The 24,659-nt window shown below is 37.1% G+C and overlaps 1 protein-coding gene across 3 annotated transcripts in view; it reads right to left on the reverse strand.

Moving 5' to 3' along the window:
• The window catches only part of UNC13C (unc-13 homolog C), a 262,536-nt gene that overhangs the window by 230,747 nt on the left and 7,130 nt on the right, over positions 1-24,659 (reverse strand). For 2 of the 3 annotated variants that reach the window (XM_087743345.1, XM_087743347.1), the window contains exons 3-9: positions 20,495-20,611; positions 18,541-18,793; positions 17,205-17,234; positions 13,652-13,751; positions 9,990-10,107; positions 8,136-8,259; positions 4,071-4,206 (exon numbers count right to left, since the gene is read on the reverse strand). In XM_087743345.1, coding sequence (XP_087599471.1) covers positions 4,071-4,206; positions 8,136-8,259; positions 9,990-10,107; positions 13,652-13,751; positions 17,205-17,234; positions 18,541-18,562 — 530 coding nt within the window. In that variant the 5' untranslated portion in view covers positions 18,563-18,793; positions 20,495-20,611. Of the gene's footprint in view, positions 1-4,070; positions 4,207-8,135; positions 8,260-9,989; positions 10,108-13,651; positions 13,752-17,204; positions 17,235-18,540; positions 19,041-20,494; positions 20,612-24,659 lie in introns of those variants that run through there. The other variant, XM_087743346.1, reaches the window with a different exon arrangement.

Consider the following 24,659-nt stretch of genomic DNA (forward strand, 5'->3'; position numbering starts at 1 on the left):
CTATTGTTTTTCATGGCAGGCTTTCAGAGATGAAAAATATTGAATGACCAGAGAGTGCTCTAACAGAAGATGATAGTCTGCTGGCTGTCATCTTTCACTCACCAGTATCTCTAGTTCCACACTGTTTACTCTCTACCTCAAAAAAGCAATAGCTAAATATTTCATTGCTCCGGTGTTTTAGAAAAACAATAAACAATTCATGTGGTTAGCCTCTAAATACGGGTTATAGCTCAGTTATTCCACTCAGATGAGAGGCAAGCACTCACCTTACAAGCACTCTCCCATCGCCTCTAAATCTGCAGTTCCACAATACAAAGCTGTTAGCAACAATTCTAACCTTTTCTTCCCATCACCTGCCCCTTGTATCTATACCTATTCAATGGCATACTAGAAAAACTGTTTGCACTAGCCACTGCCAAATCTGTAAAACGATTCAGGTAAAATTGCTGTTGACACTCTCGAGGGCAGAGAGGCCCTGCAGAGAGATCTAGACAAATTAGAGAGCTGAACAACCACCAACCGCATGAAGTTTAACAAGGACAAGTGCCGGATTTTGCACCCAGGACATGGCAACCCTGGATGTACATACAGACTGGGGAATGAGAGGCTGGAGAGCAGCCCCGTGGAGAGGGATCTGGGGGTTCTGGACGATGGCAAGTTCAAAAACAGTGTTTTTGAACTTGGCTCCTGGCAGCCAAGAGGTCCAACTGTGTCCTGGGGTGCATCAAGCACTGTATTGCTAGCTGGCCGAGGGAGGTGATTGTCCTGCTCTACTCTGCACTGGTGTGGCCTCATCTTGAGTACTGTGTGCAGTTTTGGGCATCACTGTACAAAAAAGGATACAAAGCTACTGGAGAGTGTCCAGAGGAGAGCCATGAAGATGGTGAAGGGTTTAGAGGGGAAGCTGTACGAGGAGCGGCTGAAGTCACTTGGTCTGTTCAGCGTGGAGAAGAGGAGACTGAGGGGAGACCTCATCATGGTCTACAGCTTCCCCACAAGGGGAAGAGGAGGGGCAGGCGCTGATCTCTTCTCCCCAGCGACCAATGATAGAACCCAAGGGAACAGCAGGAAGATATGCCAGGGGAGGTTTAGGTTGGATATTAGGAAGAAGTTCTTCACCCAGAGGGTGGTGGAGCACTGGAACAGGCTCCCCTGGGAGGTAATCATGGTGCCAAGCCTGACAATATTCAAGAAGCATTTGGACAACGCCCTCAGACATATGGTGTGAATTTTGGGGTTGTCCGATGCAGGGGCAGGAGTGGGACTCAATGATCCTTGTGGGTCCCTTCCAACTCAGGACATTCTATGATTCTATGAAAAGATTTGCCTTTAAAATAACCAACCTTACAAAATTTTTCTTTTTTTTTTTTTTTTTTTTTTTTAAATAGGATGAGGAAAAAAATTTTTACCACTGTACTCAAGAGAACAATGAGCTGAGATCAGGGTCAAGCAATAGAAATTAAGTCAATTCTGCTTTTGAACACATTGCATTGTAAAATCACGGCCTAAGAACATACAGGGAAAAGACAGGATACAGTGAAACCTGTCCCCACAGAAGCAACTATCCACTGGTGTTGGATCCATTCAGAAACCAAAACCACTTATGGAACTTGCAGCATACGAAGGAGTCCAAGGAACTGAATGCAACAGTTAAATTCCATTATCCCATCACTTCCCTCCTTACACACCCATTCACATAGCTGAACCAGGAAGGCATTTTAGTGTCTCAACACAAACAAGGCACACAGAAAATCTTTGCAATGTGTAAACAGCAATACATACTGCAAAGGTACCCAAGACTTCAGGATTTGTTAAAAGTAGCTGGAAATTAATAGATATTATTGAAACAATAACATAACTACAAGTCTGCATCAAGCATCATTTCATTATGCAAATCCCCAAGATCCATTGTAGTCCGAAGAAACAGGTTAGAACAAATTTATGTGCTTCTGCTCTTTTTTGCTACTTTTAAATCAAGCAGGATTCTTAATTTCTGAAAATATGTAGGAATATAAATCCATCACTGTTCCATTTATGTTTTTCAATTTTATGCTGCTCTGGGTATTATAATTTAGTGTCATTAGTACTCCTAATATAAACTGCTGTCATATACAGTACTGTGTTTACAGAACATACAGCTATGCAACAAACATTTTCATATCTCACTCCTCCTATCAAGAATTTTCCTTTGATAGGCTGTCATATGGTTTTCAGTTTGTGGCAGGGTCCTTGAATTCTTTACCTTATTTTTGGTTGTAAGCAGTTCTTCACATTTGGTATAACCTTTATTTTAACTTCGGGTGAACTGGGTTTTGTTGCATCCATGGCACATGATCTAGGCAGGGAAGAAGCAGCCTTCCTGCTCCACCTTGTGAGATATGGTTGAAGGCTGACTATCAAGGAAAAGCAGGGCTCCCAATGAGCTGCTGAGGTGACTCTCTTATGTGTCTCAGCTGTGTAGATTTTCCAGAGATGATTGTTTAGAAAGTAAAACAATCTAGACCCCCACAGTCACAGCTGCAGATAGTGAACACTGTAATTCTTTACATTTTTAATACCACTGAAGTGCTCTCAATGCTTAGCCACATAGAACTTGATGTATTTTCAGAAAGACAATAATGTGAGGAATCTTATAGACCACTCGTCTGTCAATTTTGCTGACCCATTGAGCACTCTAAGAAATGTTATTTGTTCTTCCTATTGGTCTCAGTTCTAATTTCTTTAACAACTTGTGGACATTAAAATTAAAGTATCATGCAGGCAGCACACTGCTTGTGAACCCGCAACCTGGAAAGTCATTGTTAGAGGTAATGCGAATAGCAGTAACATCAGACCTTCTAATGCCTCCTGTTGCAAGATGGAGTTCTGTTGTTTGGAGCTCTGTCAAAAACTTCACCTGTTCCATGCTTCAGTGTGTGTCTCATTATTTAGCCTGTTGATCTACTAACACTTTAAACTGGAATAAGCTAGAACTGCCTCTGCTCATTTCTGCTTTTCCTTTATGCTGACACAAAATATCTGAGCATCTGCTAAGTTAAATGGACCACAAAGCTGAGCTAACCTGGCAAAATGTTTCAGTTTTTAATCCTGATCAGTTCCCAGTCTGGTTCATTGAATGATGAGAAAAACCCTTGTGATGACCCAGGGAGGCAGACAACACAAGGAAAGCAGTGATCAGCTGACAGTGGGAGGAGCACTGCTTCTTTCAGTGTCCTCCATTCATCCCTGAACCTATTCAATAAACTAAACACGCAGAAAACTAATCAAGCCAAAGAGTGGGGCTTCTTGTTTCTTAATTTAACACAGGGTTCAAGACAGAATGTTTCAACAAATTACAGTTCCAGAAGAGATGGAAACGAAGAGATGGCAGCAGACCCATGGCTACAACAGGGGGCTGGAAATGAAGGAGTAGGAAGAGTTAGAGAGAAAGATGGATGAAAAGAGTGACTTTCAGTTCTGGTGAGATCTTCCTTTTATTTGAAAGAAACTTGCTTTACCATGTGTCCATCACTAAAGAATATAGAAAAGCTAATAAATACCTGCATTGTCTTTAAAATATTACCCTTTAAAACATCACCTTAAATGAAGACCAACCAACCAACACTTTTGCACTTCTGAAGCCATCTGTATATGCATAACAATCTGCTGCAAGATTCTAGAATGTTATTTATGCCTTTTGCATCATCAATAGATTACGTTTTTGTTTTGTAAGAATTTGCCAAAGATATTTCTGGTTGCTTTTAATATCTACATTTTTTTAATGCTAAAATCCTCTTTTCTGACCCCCAATGATTCACTGAAAAGGCGCACATATTTGCAAACTGGTTTGGCAGGATACGCTATTCTTTGTGGTTTTTCTTTCAATAGGATATGAAGATTTATCATGCTCTGTCCCACCATAATAGTGGAAACATATGCTTTATGGTTTTATATGTTTATAAAACTTCCAGTCACATTCTTGCGTAAAATAATTGTATATGTGTCACAATGTCATTCAGAAATTTTTAAAACATTTAAAAAAAAAATCAGTAAAGGCTATGATACATGTGTGATATGACAAATTAAAATACCTTAGTTTGCTTTCTTGTATGCTGGGACCACTTTCCATGGATGACAGACTATCATATGTATCTTTATGTGAATGTCTTGTACCTTGAAGAGGTATCCCTCTGTGCCAGCCTCTGCAATCTAAATCTTTGTGGGTATCTGAAGAGAAAGAAAAAGCTGCTAGAAATCTTTCAGTCCATTTTACAGAAGGAGCTTCTAAAAGAGGAAGTACACATTAAATTAGTGAAATTAATTCATTAAGTTCATAGTAATAGGGAATTAATCAAGTCAATTACAAAACATTATTATAATTAAATCACTTTTTACAAGAACAGCAGAAAAAGTTCCAAGATCACCTTCCGATTGTAGCTCTGAAAACTTCAAGAGGCCTCAACCAGTTATCTTTTTGTTGCACAAACTTGGAAACGGCTCATTTTACAATTGAAAAATGAGATATTGCTGGATTGCGAAGAAAATATCTCTTAATTTTCCAATCCAACTTCAGTTCTTAACTGGCCATGTATTTCTTATGTGTTCATGCACAGCATTCCAAGATGTGGGGTTTTTTTTGCTTTGGTTTGGGTTTTGGGTTGTTTGGTTTTTTGTTTTGTTGTTGAGTTTTTGTGTTTTAAGTAAGGAATCAGGTTTTACTTTAATTCCACATGCTATTGTCTTAGAACTGACCTTTTTTCAAGTTCTTATCTCTTTGGAGAAACCTGACAAGTCTCACCTGCAAATTGGAGGTACAAACTGATTTTCTGCAGAACATTTTACTCTATAAATCATCCTATTAGCTTTAGTGAGAGGAAAGAGTTCATTGATCTGGCCCTGAATGTGATGAGATTTTCTTCCATACTGATTAGAAAAATTTATGTGCCCATCTCTTTTCTTCCATTTTTGATGTTTTAGTTACATATTAGGAACTATGTTTTGATTTATTTCCTCTCACACTGTTTACTCACAACTGGTTAGCTACCAAAAAAGTAAAATTTATCGTATCTTTTGCTCAAAATAAAAGCAACACTGTTGTGAAACAAAGAGAAGATAAGATAATACTTTGGAAAACAACAGACTCTTGTGGTTTTCCTACTGCATAAGGTAATGCCAGATTTTGGGTTGTAAGCATATGTATGTTATTGCACTAACTAAGGTGCTCTGTACTTAGAATTTTGTACTATAATGCATAAGTTTTCCCAATCACTCTGCTATGATTTTTCAGGACCTTGTTTTAAGCTGATCATAGTTGTATCAGAACAATTCTTTTTCTCACTTGCTAATCCCTTGGTGTATCAGTGAATTAACATGGTGACTAATGTAGAAACAGGGATTAATCTCATCATTGTTACTTTTTTTTTTCCTAATTAATGTATATTAAGTGATAACGAGTTGAATTTCAACCAAGCCTAAGAGGTGAATACCTGCATGGCATTTTCCAAAATTACTCATGAGGTTGAAGTCCTGTTGACTTTCAGTATGCTACTTGGCAAAATGAGATCTCAGTTCCCAAGTCACATGAACGACGTTCAAAATTATAGCTATTACCAAATACATTCCACTTAAGTAAAATTATCTTCAATTTCTTTAGCTTATACTCTCTAAGTAAGGTATAACTGAATGTTAAGGAGCATGATATATGACTCTAATGCTGGATTTAAGAAAAAATAAGTGATATTCTTTAAATTTTCATGTCTTCTCTTACAAGAATAACATAATAGATTTGAAGCAAAGTGATTGTATTTCATAACAAAACCTGATTATCCTTTAAAAAACTTGACTTCTAGAAACATTAAAAATGTTTGCAATTCAGCTGTAATATTTATCGAGAGTTCATATTTTATTACTGTGAATTTGCTTGCAGAATTTTAAATATGTGAGATCCTCATTTTACTTAGCAGTCTTTTAGTGGAGCTCAGTCTAGATAGCAGTGGTGAAATGACAGCTTTGTTGCTACCACAACTAACATCAGACGATACTTCTAGAAAAAAGCACTCATGAATGAACTAATGATGTAAAACACTTCCCTGTTACTACATGCAGTTCTTCAAGTCCAAATGAAGCCATATTGTTAAAGCAGCGTGGAAGGCTCTTATATTACTACCAGGTATCTGGCATTCTTATGTAGATATCTTTCAGGAAATGTGAAAAATAACTGCAGTCTTCTACCCTTCCCCTGTAATTTGTCATAACAAAGAGGCTGTACCGATTCCAATAGTCAAGGACAGATTCTCAGCTGGTCACAGCTGAGCTGAGAATCATTCAACAGAATAAGCAATCAAAATTTGGCCTTAGCCAAACTCCAGGTAGAGGGTAAAGATAAACATGTGGCTTTCTCAATACCCGACACATAATGCTTTTGAATGCGTCCCTCTGCACAGTAAACTATAGTGTAAGAGTGACCTCTACAGGATTTCTACGGTGCTCCATGACTACAGTCCCCGGGACTGTCTTTAAAACACTCTTTCAAATATATTTATTTGGAAACAGAATACAGACATTAACCTACAAACTGACACTCCCTCCAAGTAGCAGCCTGAAATCAGTAAAAACCTGAATTTACAGCTTATAGAAACTCTAATTGTGTGTTTACAACAGACTTGCATCAGATTTCCAGATATGAGAACTACGTAAGGACACACTTAAAACATTCTGCTGATTCAAAGGAGTTTTCAGGAAGAATTTATGGCACGTAGAACAAATACAATTTGTATCAGTTTTTCTCCTTTTATAATGGGTATTCTACCGTTACTGCACAAACTGTTCTCCTTTTCTGTCGTCTTCTTTATAAACTGCTCCTTCTTTGTACTACTATTCTCTTTTTACACTTAAGGGCTCAGTCCATTCAACATATGTACACTTTCCATCATGATTAAAGGAAATACAATTATCTCATAAATAAGAATAATCTAAATGAAGGCACATGTGAATAGAAAGAAAAAAGTTCTTCCATATGAATTTTTACTCAGACAACTGAAAATTGCTTGTGGCTGCTGGGGAAAAAATACCCCAAAAAGCACAAACAAAACCTAGAATGTGACTAGGGCTTAGGTTATCTTTTAAAATGTTTTATTGGCTAAGCACTAAATTAAGAGTATTTTTTGTAAAAAAAAAATAAAGTATATACCACTGCTGTGACTCATAAGAATCCACAACGCTCCTCAGTGACTCTGTGAAAAGGTATACATTCTATTAACGCATCTATTAACAGGAGTGTAGCCATGCAGACTACACCCAGAAACATCAGAAATAATTAGTCTGCTCTAATCAGCATTAGCTGTATTGCCCAGTTCAGTTTCATACAATGTATTTCAGAAAGAACATTAAGCAGCTGAAGAGCATATTTTTGGTATGACTTCTATTCCTCCCTTTCAAAAGAGAAATAATGTTTCTCATTCACATTTCTTCATGTTTTTTACTTTTATTCTTGTATAAATTTTAGGATTAGTCTTTTTAGCCATAGTTCATTAGACTGTTTAAAGAGTAAAATATTAAGCTAATTTATCTTTGTGAACTTATTTGGCATATTGGACCATGTCATATAGATGGATTGATAATCTTGATAAAGTCAATCTCTTTATATTATATCTGGAAATAATGTGACATGATGCATTATTTGATGTTCAGTTTCCATTTTGACCTTCACATACACTATTTTGATACACATATATGCAGTTTCCATCTTCATATGCACTATTCATAAAGGCAGACAACCTCTGCTAATATGATAAAAATGCTGTGAAGCCCTAGATTTTACTAAAACTTACATTGTCCAAACAGCTGGTCAAAGCTGACGTGATACAGAGCTATAACACACAGGCTCTCGTGGACTGAGCCTTAAGGAAGTACTTCTTTCTTTAGCTCTACAATCCACATGTGGATGAACATTAACCAGTGAAATGGTTCATTCAGTTCTTCATGGGAAGTGGCTCTCAGTGATTCTATTACTTACCAGTATCAATTATACAAATGCTCCAGTGATGAATAAGCATTTAAGATTCTATAGAAAATTACTATTTGCCATTGTATTTCAGGAACTTAAAGCCAAATAGAATGGTTGGAAAGCTGGAGTGAGACCTCAATCCATAACTCACCAAATGGTAATGCAAAGTAGATGTCGAGTAAGATCTCGTGTGAAGTTGGTGTTTTTGTGCCTTGAATCTCACTCCCATTTTTTATTACTTCAGAATGCAATGTCCACCAGGAACCTGGACCTTCCTAGGAAAAAATGTTCTGAAAGTTACCTGGGTAGGATTTATAGCATTATCTACTTTTTCCTGAATGAAGGTTCCCCTAAGTCAATACGAGTTTCTTTATGACACCAAAAGGCTTAGGATCCATTCTAGACTCTTCCAGCTTTTGTTTATGTAAGTAGTCGTCAGGACTTCATCAAGTTTTCTCACAGGCATGGAATTCAAAAGAATAAAATATTTACTCTACAATATAGACAAATACACATTAACACAGTCAGATGATTAAGACACAAGAAATATGAATATTGACAATTACTCTTATGAACTGACATTTTTCAGTTCCCCTTTGAACTGGTGCCAAACAAGTACTTTCTAGCAAGACTGAAGCAATCAATATATGCTAAGAACCAAGCCAAAAAGCGTTACTTCTGAAGTAACAGCCCCTTATAGGTTATTTCTGAGTTACAAAGCCCAGAGCAGAGCTGCCGGGTTAGGAGGAGCAGGATAAATAACTAGGAAAGTTCCACAGTGGCCTAATTATACATGAAGGCTTAGAGGGTCTGAAGAAATTAAGAAACAATCTCTACTCTTGCATCTTTGTTTAAAATTTCAGTATTTACTGTTAAGCCACAGCCTCTGTGTCAGCAAGTTGTAACTTAACAACAGCTAGGGTAGCAGAGCAAAACAACTTGCCTTGGGGCCTGAAATGGCACTTGGCAGCTGTGATACAGAGCAACTAATTTAAGCAGGAATTACTTTCTTCCCCTGCTTCCATTCTCTGAGTAGAATCATTGAAATGTCACTTCAATGTATATGTGAATATTTATTAGTTCTTATAAAGAATGGCTATAAAGACTGATGGGGGATGCTGTAGGAAGAAGTTTTCCGATTCTCTCTCCTTTACCTCATCATCAATTGCCTTTTTTATTTTTTATAAAATTTAAAGAAGGCAAACAATTTTCTTTGCAAAGATTAACTTAATCTTCTCTAATTCAGAGTTACTTTTTAAAAAATAGACTCCGTAGACTATGTGTAGGAAAGCATATTTATGAATGGGAGAATTGTGGAATATTAGAACAAGGTACTTCTTTTTCTGATTTCAGACAATTTTGCAGCACTTGCAGATTGCTTCAGTATTTCCACACTCCCAGAAACCTTTTTTCTTTATTTTCTAGCCTACTGAGAGCAAGCATGCTCATTCTAGTGGCTAACTATGACGGATACATGATAACTCTTGGGATTGACCCATTTTCTCCACTCATCCTTCTCTGTGTGTTCATTGTACTATTAATTACTTCCATAGTACCACAGGGCAAATTTCTGTTTTCCTCTTTGAGACAACGGCCAATTCCCTTGAGAGGCAGTACAGTAGTGTTTTTCCCATTTTAATAGAGATTTACCCAAGGTCACACAATGAAGACCCAGGCCAGGAACCACAATTTGAAATTCCCTCACTCTAATCACATACATCAAACTGTCCCTGCCTCCCTAATAATTTGTGAGTGTAGATGAACTCTAACCCACTTACTGAATTATACCTGGCTCAGTATGTGAGCCATTTCTCCAGGCTGTATGGCTAATGCATATCAGTTGTCACTTTGAGAGTCACATGTGCATTATGCCTCAATATTACAGACTGAAACAAATGAGATAGAAATATACATTGATCATAAATGTCATTACAGTATTTGGGGAGGCTGAGAAATTCATTGGATTTTACTCAGTGTTTTATATTTCCACAGAAAGTCAACTTACATCTGTTGCATGGTCCACAGTTGCAAGGGGAATCCATAAAACTCCTAAAATGCTATCCCAGAGCAAGCCTTTCTTCCACAGCTCTATAATGAAGCCCTTTCCATCAGCACAGATTTCACTAAAAACAATGAATACACAAACCATTAAACTGAAAACACGTTTCAACTGCTCAGTCATCTATCATAATAACTTGAGATAGTGACTTACAGCAGATACAGAGGTGTTTTGTTTTCAGTATACTCATAAAATGCAAGATATCAGGCATGATACAAAGGTTAGACTGGACAAGCCAAGTCTCAAGTCTTATTGTTCAGGATTGCTCTTACAAACTGATGAGGACAATTCTGCTGGAAATCTGGCACAGAAGTCCCCGTTGTCAGTAGCTTTATTTTGCTACAAGACCTGGCCCTATTGGATACAACCCTATAAGAAACCAGGACCAGGAAATGCCTTTGGTTCAGCTTTAGCTTCTTCCGAGCAGCTTCTGCATATGGAATTCCTCAGTTGCCCTCTCAGGACAGTGGTCTCCTCAGGACAGCCCTGAAGAACCTGCATTCTCAGGTTCCACTGTAGGTACCTTGTTAGGTGCAGGAGTAGTATAATATAGCTAGCCTTATGTCAGGTGAGCTCTTTTAGGTAAAACTGGGATCCAGATCAGTCTTTTAAACATAAAACTCAGAGGAACATTTTCAATTAAACAGTAAGAGTTGGCAATGTCAACTATGATGGCACACACTGTCAATCAACATGGACCACCAGCTAAGAATGATTTATAATGGTATGGGAAAAATTCCATCTTCCCTCACAAAAATCTACAAGGAAGTGCCAGACCATTTCCTACAGGAAACTGAACCAGTTTCTTCTTTTCATTGTAAAGGACACCAGGTATAAAAGATGTCTGGAGCTTGTTCCCTTCAACAGAATTGAGAAGTTGCACTATACAACAAAAACACAATGGGAAAACAGGTCTCAACTTCAAGATTTGCAGACTGAGGCTCTATTTTAGTTCTACCTATAGGATGCATGTATTTTATTACTAGCTGGTTTTGACCAAAAAAACACCATACCACAAGCTTCTTTTGCAAGAATTTAAAATAAAATTTTGCCAGGCCATATGACTTACCCATGACATTGAACTAAAATTAAGAAAGAAGTTATTTCCTCATGGAATGTCTAGCATTCCCTTATATATTACTATAAGCAGTTATAGACCAGTTCTGTAAATATGAACAATATAATAAAGTAGGCATTGGTGTCTCTGTTGTGACTGATTGTATGTAATCTCCATTTGACTGAATTAATTTTAAGTATTAAAACTAATCTTCAACTGATTTGTGTGGTGTATCACAGTGAATTACTGTGTACTTAAAGTTACGAGGAAAAGGACAAGTGAAATCTGAGAAAGGCAAAGGGTGCCACCCCTGAGACGGGTACTGGACTCATCACATTGCTCTCTAAAAACATTGTGTTGGCTGTCTCAATGTCTTTTCCGCTGTACTCGTGCAGTTGAATAGATACAGTGAATTTTTGTTTTGTTCAGCTTCTCCCTTTACAAATATGTTACGGAAGACAGATTGTAAATTCTTATCTTCTGGTATTTTTGGACCCCAACTTTAAAACTGTTGCACTGATAAGTGAACAGTGAAACTGCATATTGAAAACTTAAACAATATGTAATTTTTAAAATGCAAGCTGATCATATCTGCATGTAAGGGAACAGGTTTTTTTACAGGAAGAGATGGAGAAAGAGCCCTTAAGAAAATGAACTACAGTATGACTTTACAAAGTCTATATAAATGTATTCGTAAATGCCTATTTATAATGCCTTTTAAAAGTCTGCTGTGTTGTATAGTTGAGTAGGCAGTAGATGGAGCTACAGCAACCTCATATTTGCAAGAAAAGTGGTTTACTATTTGGTAACATTTAAATTGGAAACTAAGAAAACAATCCTAATAAATTGTGCATTCTCATTGATGTCATACAACACTCATTTACATACAATATGATTAAAAGTAAAGCATTTATACCAGAGAAAAGCAAACGTATTAAATAATATTTTAACACATTCCTCAGGAAAATTTAGAGGATAGGTTACACACACCCACTTTTAAAATATTTTTAAATTGCCTCCTGCACTAAAAGTAACAGACAGGACAAATGCTGAAATTTCATTTATCTACTGCCTGATATACTATTACATTGTCATCCAATCCACATCCAATGTTTTATAGAACTATTATGTCTGGATCAATAAAGTGCCAAAAAAATCATGTTAACACAGTATTATCATACAACAATGATTCCTCTACACTGAAACATGACAGTCTTTTCTACAAGTCAAAGCTGCAGTATAAGAATGGTATTTATAAAGGCTAGCTATTGATATTAATTTTCCTTAGCATTTTCAAAGACAGATACGATCCTTCTGTTTGGATAATTTAGGATGCGGCTCTGAACAGTCTGCTGGAGAAGCCTGACAACTGGGGAGCGGGGAAGGAATTAGCCCAAGGTTAAGATTAGTTTTTATGGCCAGAAGTCAGAATTTTTGATGACTTCTTTGACATCTAGCCATAAAATGGCATGTAAAGAAGGTATATATGTTGACTTAATGTAACAGGCCCTTCAATCACTCAGAGTCTTCAGTTAAGCAAGCCAGTAGTCTGCTACAGTTGTCTAAGAGATCAGTTGCATGATACCAAAAAATAATTCCAAATTCAATTAATAACTTGAAGAAAAATTTGTGATGAAGATGAAGCCCTTAAGTGAGATTAAGAGCACTGTGAAATAAAATTAATTTATGTGACATATCTGTGAAGAAAACAATGGAGAAGATTTCAGAAATGCTGCTTTTAATACAGAATAAAATTAAATTGGGGGGGGGGTATTTCAATCAAAATGTCAGTTTCAGCATATGTAGAGCCTGACAAAAGATATTATAAAAGTTTTGTTAACCAGAAAGTACGGAAAAATGATTCAAAACAACTCATTCTTCTGACAAAATATTAAAATACTTGGATTTAGTAAAAAAACTAAAATAGTAAAAAGGACATTTTTAATAAAAATAACTGAAGCCAGTTAAATGTTTAATTCTGTAAAAATATTTCAACCAACTCTAGACGTCAGGAATAAAATATAAGTGTTTGGACCCTCCTGACCAGTGAGGTGTATATAAGACTCTAGATAAAAGAGGAGAACAATGACTGAATAACAACATGGAGAGTTGAATGAAGCGGGCAAAGATCTGCAGACAGAAGTGAGAAACAGTACGGGTCAATAGTAAAGAAGCTACCTAAATTGGCAGTTAAGTAAATAAATGAATGTATAAAAGGAAAGGAAACAGAAAGGAAATTGAGGAAAACAAAAATCAAGTTGCGTGAGGATCAATTTGAGTTCTCTTTCTTCTCATTCCTGTATTCCTAAAACATTACATGAAATTATAGATACTGGAGACAAATATTTTCTTCCCCTTGTTGACTGCTGGCCTTGATCTAAAATGTGGCTTGCAAAACTAACTTTTGTTCTGTTTCCTAGAACTAGCCTGGCACCTTTTCTCTGAGCTGGATACTTTTTCATTGCTTTTGCAGTCTGTACGTGGTCTCAGATGTTATTAATTGCTCTAAACTACCCAACAAACTCAATTGATAAGAATTCCTGTTACTTACAACATGAAGTCCTGTTCCCAGCAAGGTTCACTTCCCCTTCTGTCTATTGTAGTGCTTTTTAAATTTTGGACTTTTAAAACAACATAGGTTTTGAATGCATCTGAAAAAGAAATAACCAGCACATTAAACCCCACTTTATTTCCTCCTAGAAGCTGGAGGTGTTCAGCCCCATGGTAGTAGGGGTTTAACTCTTACGCCATACAAACATTCAGAGGTGTGGTTCAAATACGTGGATGTGAACAAGGAAATTCTTATTAATTCTAATGGAATTATGACAGGAAAATCCCTGCCCACCTCAGGTCGGAGTGAACATAATCCTAAATGCAAGGAAGTATTTTAAGGATCAGCTTCCAGACGTGGCTTCTCAGATTATTTATCAGTCTCCCTGACAGATCTTGCATGAAACCAGTACACACTCCCTTTCTGCAAATTAGGATTTTCTTTGCCTTTCAATTAGTATGATAATATTGGTCAGTGGCTAATGGGCTTTTATGTCCAATTAAGGCAAGGCCACAGACTTGTAACATGTAATTCAGTCTTGTCTTTGTGTGTGAATCTAGTTCTGCAGCAGCAAAATGGGTTTCAGATGCAGTCCCAACTGAACTCAAACATTTTTGTAAATGGTTTTTGTAAATGCACAGTGTAAGTATTCATAAAATTGGACCTAATCAGCAAAAAGAATAAAACTTAAAAAACTTCAAAGTGCTTGAAAATATCACTGACAGAAAAAAGCAAAAGAACTAAGGGAAACCTCTACCCTTTAGGGCCTCACACAGGAATCTAAGGCAGCAAAGGGCATATTATATCATCTTGATGAATGTGGCTGTTCAGAAAAGCTTCTCAGCTTGCATGCATGTTACACATCCTTCATTAGCCTCCAGCATCCTACTTAAGGATCAACATTGACATATGGTTAAAAAAAAACTTTTTTTTCTTTTTTAAAATAGAACTACTGACAAAACATACATATGAGACGTAGCCAGGAACAGAAGTAATTTTTGAGCTGTCTGTATTACCACAGGTCAATCAACCAGTCTGAGTTGGAGGGAAGCCATCACTGTCTACAATAGGCTATTGAATAGGTTGTATCAAATTACACTGCAGTTAACAAAGTGTGAAGGAGAAGAGTTAGCTCTGTACATCCTGTATGTAGATCTTATCGATTAGGACTGATGATAATGTTTGACAAAAGGACTAAAGGATGTTATGTAATAGGAACTATTTTTTTCAATAAACAAAATCAACAGTGATCAATGTTATCTATTTATTTTCTATAATTCAGTGCACCAGTCTTCTCAAACATGTCTTTGTTCTTACACTGAAAAAACTTGACAAAGTCAATATAGATTTAGAAGTCTGGTGAGTTATTTGTGAGAAATGGTGTCAACAATGCATGAATCGCATACCATCCTATTGCTCATTCTGTGTAACTGAGACAAACGAAACACAAAATTTGCAATCTGTTTTGTAGTTGCAAAATTCCTTAGTAGTTTGGAGACTTGCAACTCAAGGTTTGAGAAATTTTCAGAAGAATTCTCCATTAAATCACTTGGATGAAAAATAGCAACCTACAAAGTTTAACTCCAGCCATTTTGAGCACCCACATCTATATCTACGTTTAAATCAAAAATACAACAACCAACCTCCCCCAAAGTTAAAACTTACCTCCTTTAAATGAAGCCATAGCCAACAAGATAGACACTTTTTAGGACACATGTTTAGTGGTAGCCTGTTTCATTGCTCTATTATCTTCATATTCAACTCTCTAATTTCTTTCCTATTTAAAAATTTCATGTTCCTATGTATCATGCCAGGTGATCAAATTTAATCACCTTCTTTCTCCAGCTCCTTTTCTAGCACAAAAACTAAAGAAATTTCAGACTACCTGCACTATCATTGTCTTGCCCAGAACCTTGTCATCTGCCTTTTAAAACAGCTGTTTCTCCAGTAGTTCCTTGACCTCTTTGGCTCTTCTCTGGATCTAAATGCTACCCTTCAGCACTTTACAACTAATTCACCTTCTTCAGATTTCATGAGTTATGTCAAGTAAGAAAATGTAGAAACTCTACCTTCTAAATAACTGCAAATATGTAACCTCCCTGAAGAATAACAGTGTCAAGACTGAATATTATTAGAATACCCTGGCAGTGGAAAGGAGCTGTAAATTTTGCTTAATGATGAGAAGCTTTGTTTCCACAAAGCCATTACTGCAGCTCCCAACCCTTTGGCTGTCTAAAATGGAGGCACCTAGTGCAACTTTTTGTGAAAAGAAAAAGGACAGGCTATCCTCTTGCTCATATCTTCAGCTTTCAACCCAAAACAGAGCACAGCAGCTTCATGGCAGCTTACACAAAGTAGTAAATTAACCACAGGAGAATCCCAGAATTTTGAGAAACATGCAGGTATCTCAATACTGCTTTCAGTCACCACCTGCATACTTTTTCTGCCCAAGAAAACACAGCCAATTATCAGAGAACACACCATTCAAATTTTATTGCCATTACTTATGGCATTAACAAGTCTTCAACAGCATTTGAAGGAAAATTAAAATTATTTAACTTTTATCGAATAATTCTGTTCGATAGTCATCTTTTGCAAATTATCATCTCTTTCAAGTACGAACAAAATATAAGATTTGCTGAACCCTGCAGAACATTTTTCTGAATGCATTAGGATTTTAATGAAAGAAAGATGATTCTCCAGTCTATACCTCATACACCCACTTCACAGCCTACTGTGAAGAATGACTACTTCACAGACAGTTAGAAGAATCCTGTTCCCAGAAAGCAGCTTAACCTGTGCTAGTTCAGGTTACCTTTCCTTAATCCAGATAACTTTAACCGATTTGCAGAGGTTGCCTAAATGTATTAGACATCTACTGGCAAATTTTGCTGCATTGATTAGGCTGTATACCAGCTTCTCCTGAGAACTAGTAATTACAAAGATCTTGAAGGCCTTAAATTTATAGCCTACCTATGTGTGAGAAATCTCTGGCTGAGTTTGGACTTTCTTTTCCACTCTGGCTAAATCTTGGCCCTGGAGGCAGACTTAGAGAGTCCTGGGCAGCTTGATTTTGCTCATGTTTATTGCTTAGGGCCTATACCTGATTTCTATAACTGTCCAGCAGTATCCCCCATCTGTATTTCCTCACTGGGAAAATCCAGACACCATCTCCTCCCTGCCCTGGTGAAGCTAAAATCCTGCACTCTGTTTATATAAAAAAATAGTTTCTCTTAACTGATGACCATTTAGGTCATCAAATTATGCAAAAATTCTTTTTAGTGGAAATATCCTTTAAATATCACTAGATTGAGAGACAATAATGATTAATAACTGAAAATTACAGATTGTCTGAGGCCACAATCTTGTTTTCTAATTTGATCTTTAAAATATATGTATATTTTTTAATTCTTTCCTCATTTGTTTTATACTAAACTGTTGATGAAATGCATGCAAGTAGTCCCAGCCTTAAATGATTTTTCAGTGTGATACATACATGCATGCCCAAGAAATAAAAATGCAAAGCAGAAATTAAAAGGGAAATCAGACTTACCAGCTGTCTTATCCAACCTTCCTTTTTTCACTATTAAAAAAAAAAAAGAGTATATTCAGATAATATCTTAACAATGCTTACTAATAAATTTTATGGGGGAAAAAAAAACTAAGGGATTTCTCTGATATGAAAAACCTCAATCAAAAATGAAAACAAGTACTCTTAAAAAAAAAAAAATGGAAGCACCATTGTGGTAAGATGATTACTCGGAATTCTTTGGGAAAGAAAACATACGGAAAGTCTTTGCAGCTTACAGAAACTTAGTAAATACATGGATACAACACAAAGGGCAAAATGGTAGCATACTATCCATCGCCCCATAATGCTAGTTCAAAATTCTTCTCAATAATAGTCACAGAAGGCTCACAGACTTCATATAATCTAAAGTAGCTTCGATCATCTTCCAAAGAATCCTTTATTACATTTTATTTACTCTGCCTATTAGAAAAGACATACTGCAGTAAACATCTTACCAATTAAAAAGTGAACATTTCAAATTGTGACTTTGTTCAACAGCCTTAAGTTCCACGCTATGGTATCATTTCCATTAATGAAAAAGGCTCTGAAGCTAATAGGATTGCGAGTCAGATAATCATCATAATTATGAAAATCTAACCTGTTCATCATTTTGTATCGTGTCTGACTACTAAAGTTCATTGAATTTAGACTTTTGAACAATATAATTAAATATTCTTTAAATTTTCCTGCCATATCAATGCATGTAAGACAGTTCAGTTCAATTTGAATGAAACATCACTGCAGTCCTACAAAAATCAAACCTGCTCTAAGAATATACTCATGCATATCATATATTTCACTACTATACTAGGACCTAGTAATTGCCAATAAAACAAAAAGTTGAGTCCACAACTTTACACCGCAAAGCTTCCCAAAAAGCTTACCATTGTTTTCTGATTCCCTTCCCACTTGCCTAACTTCACCTACCTTCCTTTTGCTTATTCTTGCTTTCATCTATCCCTAAACATCCCTAAGTATTCTGTGGAACTGTATCATATCTGCAGAACGTCTGACAGCCTGGATAATTCCATCACTTCTCACACTGAGAAAGCTTTCACTTTCAGGGCAAATCAGGAGAGGCCAAACTGTTGCTGAGCCACAAGCAGAGTCCAAACACTGCAGCAGTCAAACTACTCTGCAAGAGTGCAAAATTTACACACTGCACTTACTTGAATTCTCTTGAAGGAAGTACTTCAAGAAACAACCCCATTGACTTAAGCAATGCACATCTGCAGTCTATGAAGTTACTTTTTTATAGCCACCTACTAAATATTCGTCACATTGGTGAAGATAAGATTGCATGATAAGAAAAACCTACCTTTTACAGAGAGAAGTTCCATTCCAGTAGAAAAATATTTTAAAGAACATAAATTGAAATTAAGCTTTTTTTTACAAACGGGAAAAACTTAGTTTGGCTTGAAGACTAAATTACTCTTTTCCTCATGTTTCCTCACTGCAAGCGTGTTTCACTTTTCCTGCACGCTCCTCCCATGTTTCGCATGGAGGAAAGCCAGCCAATTGATGGAGCAGTGAAAGACCAACAACAAATTCTTTCTCCCTCTAGACACACTCTGAGATGAAAGAGGAAAGGAGAAATATTATAACTGTTTCCTCACCCTCATTTCCTCAACTTCTATCTGCTGTATACAGCTGCCTCTAGTCTAAACACATTTCTGAATGCCATCTTTGCCAGCAATAACAAACTCAGTGCAACTATTTTATTAAGAACATACTTTGGGAGTTCTTAAACTTTGATTTTAATACTTGCAAAGCATCTGAAGTAGAATACAGAACATTTAATTTTTTTTTTAAACACAGATTCACATAGTCAGAACTCTTATTTTACTGTATTAGCTATAGCTAAGCATAAATAGGCTTAATTTTCTAAAATAAAGTGTGAATAAATATTGCACAAGACGACAAGCTGAATTTTAATATACTCCATGAATTTCCAATTCTATTGCAGCACTACATTGGATAGTAAATATTCTCATGCAACATTAAAATATTTTACAACAACACTCAAAACACTGAAATCATTATAAAATCTGTGGTGTTTGTGACTACTTGTTCAGATTAATACTGGGGTTTATTTTTTTGGTTTTTAATTGTGGTTAATAGTATATATATTTCCACAGACGTGTAATATTTTACTTCTTAAAATTTTCAGTCTCCATCACATTATAATGGTAGCCTTTGGTCTTAGGCCTTAAATTCAAGTAGGGAAGTGTCCTTGGAGCAGAGGGGATTGCATGTGTCTTCTGAGTTCAGGAGCCACTGTCTGCAGTTCCAAGAAACTGGGTCTGGATGATGGCCACACCTCAAAGGAGAGGTGAGAGTTGAGATGGTTTAGCTTGGATAAGAGAAAGTTTGGGAAGGTGAGGTGGGTTTGTCAGTGTTTATAAATACCCAATGGGAGGGTGTAAGCAAGACTGACTCTTCTCATTGTTGCCTAATAACAGGTGAAGAGGCAATGGGCACAAACTGAAACCCAAAGTTTCACCTGAACATAAGAAAACTTGTTTTTACTGTGAGGGTAGTTTAACACTGAAATAGGTTGTCCAGAGAGGATGTGGAGTTTTTGTCCTTGGAGATACTCAGAACCTGACTGGACACAATCCTGGGCAACCTGCTCCTGCTGACCCTGTTTTTAAGAAAGGATGTTGGACTAGATGATCTCAAGAGGTTCCTTCCTTGTGATTCTGTGATAGCCTGCAAGGTCAAAAATCTGTTAAGTGTGACATTGAAGAAAATTCAGTGCAGGATTTCATGAAAGTCTAAAGTCACTCCACATAATATGTGTAGTCTTGATTTCGCCACCCCACCCCCAGAAGTGTCTAGTACTTATGTTGTTCTGGGATCATGCTATTATGTCATAATGTGAAGTCATTAAGTTGTTAATACATTACTTTTTGGTTCTGTGTTTTAGATTAATACATTTGCGTGTCTCTCCCCTGAATTCTATTTATTCTGAAGAAGTCTCCCACAGCAGTCTGATAGTCTTAGAGCCAGGTTTCTGCCTTATGCAAGTAATGGAGTTCCACTGAAGTTAACAAACTAGTCTAGCACATATTGACTGAAAATCTGATCCCAAGTGTGCGTTTGGGGAAAATGAAAAACTATTTACTTGGAACTAAAATCTAATCACTGCTGACTTAAGGTTCAGTAAACAGAGTCCACAGTAAGCCTTAGCATGAGTCAGTTACACAACTGCATCTCTGTATCCTTCTAATATTGCGCGAACTTACTTCTTCTTCCTTTCTTCCACTCACCTTCTCAGATATCGGGGCTTTCATGTGGAATACTGATTTTCTCCTTGAATCCTTGTGTTCCAGCAGCAACAGCAGTCATTGTCGTTCATTTACTTCACTGTGATGTCACAATTGTTTCTTACATACGCAATTGGGAAAGATGTTATGACTTTATGATAGGAAATATGCAGAGAATACTTGAACATAGGCAGAAGGTCACTGTGGACTGAGAACAGGGCATGTGCAAACGCTCTTTCATTTAGAAAAAACATTATATTTAACAAAAGAATAATGAAAAGCACTGAGCTGGAACAAGCTGTCAAGATGGTGTTTGGCTAAAGGGTGTAAGAGTAGAAGCTTCAGTACAACATGCACATTTAATAAACCGATAGTTTCAGTTCCTCAAGTAATTACCCTATTAGTCATGCCTCCCCCAATGTTTTCCCTTTTCCATATTACCACTTCTTATTTAATGCGTGATATTACATTTCAGTCCTATAAGCTGACTTCAATTAAAAGGTCCCAACATTGCAGAACTATATGCAGAATCAAGACTTTAGAGACACTGAAAAAAACAAAAGGAATTGTTTACATTGCATTTTTATCTAAGCTATATCAAAACTGTCTATACTTCCACTCCACTATATTCAATAGAAGAGAGTAACTAGGTACAATGCTGTTGTTAAGGATGTGTCACCTGATACCTGTCACTGTTGAGTGATCTGCTTCCAAAAGATGTATGTAATTATTTTTCAATTCATATTCCCAACTGATATAAGGGGGATATGATTCTTCTCATTTGTGAGCTTACTTTTTTTTTTCAGTGAGAAGCTGCCTTTTTTTTTTTTACTTCTCTCTTTCTTTGAGGGATGGTGTGCTAGTGAGGTCCTCCAGTCTGCCGTCTCAGTGGAGGTAGGGGATGGAGATCCATGCAGCAGCAAAGATGCAAGGGCTGCGGACGTGTTAGAAACCATGGAAGTGCCTGAGAATGGTCACATAGGAATTAGGGCTTCTCTCCCCAGAAAGGTGGCAGGATCAATAGCCCAACTGAAGTGCATCTATGCCAATGCATGCAGCATGGCCAACAAACAGGAGGAGCTGGAAGCCATTGCGCAGCAGGAAAACTATAACATAGTTGCCATCATAGAAACATGGTGGGATGACTTGCACAACTGGAGTGCTGCAATGGATGCCTATAAACTCTTCAGAAGGGATAGGCATGGAAGGAGAGGCGGTGGGGTAGCCCTGTATGTTAGGAAATGTTTGATTGTCTAGAGCTTAACAATGGTGACAACAGGGTTGAGTGTTTATGGGTAAGAATCGGGGAGAAAACCAACAAGGCAGATATCATGGTGAGAGTCTGTTATAGACCACCCAACCAGGATGAAGAGGTGGATGAAGTATTCTATAAGCAGCTGGGAGAAGTCTCATGATTGCTAGCCCTTGTTCTCATGGGGGACTTCAACTTACCAGATGTCTGCTGGAAATACAATACAGCAGAGAGGAAACAGTCTAGCAGGTTCCTGGAGTGTGTGGAAGATAGCTTCCTGACACAGCTAGTGAGCAAGCCAACTAGGGAAGGTGCCCCGCTGGACCTCTTATTCGTGAACAGAGAAGGACTGGTGGGTGATGTGATGGTTGGAGGTTGTCTTGGGCATAGCGATCATGAAATTATAGTTTTTGATTCTTGGAGAAGTAAGGAGAGGGGTCAGCAGAACTGCCACCTTGGACTTCCAGAGGGGAGACTTCAGCATGTTTAGGAGCCTGGCTGACTGAGTCCCTTGGGAGGCAGTCCTGGAAGGAAAAGGAGTCCAGGAAGGGTGGACATTCTTCAAGAAGGAAATCTTAAAGGCACAGGAGCAGGCTGTCTCCATGTGCGGAAAGACGAGCCGGCGGGGGAGAAGATTGACCTGGCTGAACAGAGAGCCTTGTCTGGAGCTCAGGAAAAAAAGGACAGTTTACGACCTTTGGAAGAAGGGGCAGGCAACTCAGGAGGACTACAAGGATGTCATGAGGTTATGCAGGAAGAAAATTAGAAGGGCCTAAGCCCAACTGGAACTTAATCTGGCTACTGCTGTAAAGGATAATAAAAAATATTTCTGTAAAGACATTAGCAACAAAAGGAGGGCTAAGGAGAATCTCTATCCTTTACTGGATGTGGGGGGAAACATAGTGACAAAGGACAAGGAAAAGGCTGAGGTACTTAATGCCTTCTTTGCCTCAGTCTTTAATAGTCAGAGCAGTTGTTCTCCGGGTACCCAGCCCCCTGAGCTGGAAGACAGGGAGCAAAATGAAGTGGTTGAGTCCCCATCCCTGGAGGTATTTAAAAGATGTGTAGATGTGGTGCTTAGGGACATGGTTTAGTGGTGGACTTGGCAGTGCTAGGTTAATGGTTGGACTTGATGATCTCAAAAGTCTTTTCCAACCTAAATGATTGTATGTTTCTATACGAATTTATATAGCACATATTAGCAAATTGAAGTCTGCCAGCATCTTTCAGTTAATTCATCAAAAGCAAGGAGATTTCAGTCTGATGATTCACCTACTTGGCATTAAAACTACATATTGTTCTTCTCAGGAAGTTCCTCCTCTGCAGGATACTTGTAATGCAACAATTATGGTCATGAACTCATAGATTTTAATATATGTTGCCTAAGGAAAACAAGGAACAGAGCACATTTGAATACTAATTGTAAAAACATGTGGAAGATAACATCTCAACTTTCACAGGAAAATTAAAACATAGCCTATTGCTGTTTTAAGATATCCTAGTTATAGAAGAGAATATTAAAAAATAAACTTGGTGGGAAAAAAAAATAGCCAAATTTCAATTGCTATTACAAATATAGAGTGTAGGAGCAGTTTCCATGCATCCCCTACATGTGAACATTAGGAAGCCATCTTTTCTTGGCTACTTTTATGCTGACCCATGTGTATTTTTAAAGAATGTTTGACCTTCGAACACCAACATTTTAACTATCTTTCTCTGAAATTCTCCCCTTGACAAGAAAGGGAATTTGCTCCTTTGCCAATTAATATAGTGAGTGAAATTTTCAGGTGATCAACATTCATCTGTTCTCCTTACACTAGCACATGAAGAAATATGCCAGCCACCTCAGAAGACTAGGAGATAAACTGGTTTTTTTTACCTTTCCCTTGAAGTCAATCACTGGATTAAAATAAGAGCTAGTGGGAGAAGATGATTTTTTGTCTATTATGGGAAAAAATTATGCACTCTTCAGATCAAATTCAAAGATAAACAGCTATATTATCATTATTGTGATCATAATAGCATAGAAAGCTGAAACCAATGAGAAGGAATTAAACCAGGAAAGCAAGGAAAAAAATCAGTTTTTCCAGCAAGTTCATTTCTACCTTTCAGAAATATAGATTCTCCATCCCCAGGTGTATACTATAATTTTCAGTAGACTCCATAAGTGATAAAAGATAGAAATAATGAACTCTGTAACAAAATATGCTATCAAGAGATACATCATCAAAGCGACAGGATAAGCAGAAAATCAATCAGCTGATTTCTGACCCTGAGAAACTATGAACAATATTGAAGATAGGAACTACAAATTAGATCAGTTTTGTCCTTGCCTCCAAAAGACAGGCACAACTATGGCTAGGGATAATAGGTGATGTGTTCCGGGCTTCACAAGAATCACCTTGATAAATGAGTTCAATGCACTCCATTTACCCTTTTCCAACAGGAAACAAAGGAAGGGCCCTCCTTCAAAACGTTATGTGTTATTAACCAGGAAGTACATAGATACAAATTTTATTGAAATATCTATTCACCACAGTTTTGGAGATTAATAACAAAAAGTCAAGCCACAGCAATAAAAAAAAAATCCTGAATTTTTAACACAAAGAAAAATACAATAACTTGTCATAGATTCATATTCCACCTGTCATATTTGTGATAGTCACGGGAGCTAGTAGGTTATTAGACTAAAAATAGACTTATCTCACAGGGTTTTTCTCATTCTATTACAGAAAAGTGTAATTATTCAAAAGTTTTGAATAATCGAATACCTGGAGTTAACAAGAAAACTGTATCACTTTTAATTTGGTCCTAAGCTTCAGAAAAAATACATTATTTAGTCCAGATTAATCTTAAGGTTTTTGTGTACAAATTTTGCATGTCACTTCACATCTCTCCTTCCTTGACTCCAATTTC

Source organism: Nipponia nippon, unplaced genomic scaffold, assembly GCF_047370975.1.
Source record: "Nipponia nippon isolate SJK-2023a ecotype South Korea unplaced genomic scaffold, ASM4737097v1 scaffold_9, whole genome shotgun sequence".
Taxonomy (NCBI): domain Eukaryota; kingdom Metazoa; phylum Chordata; class Aves; order Pelecaniformes; family Threskiornithidae; genus Nipponia; species Nipponia nippon.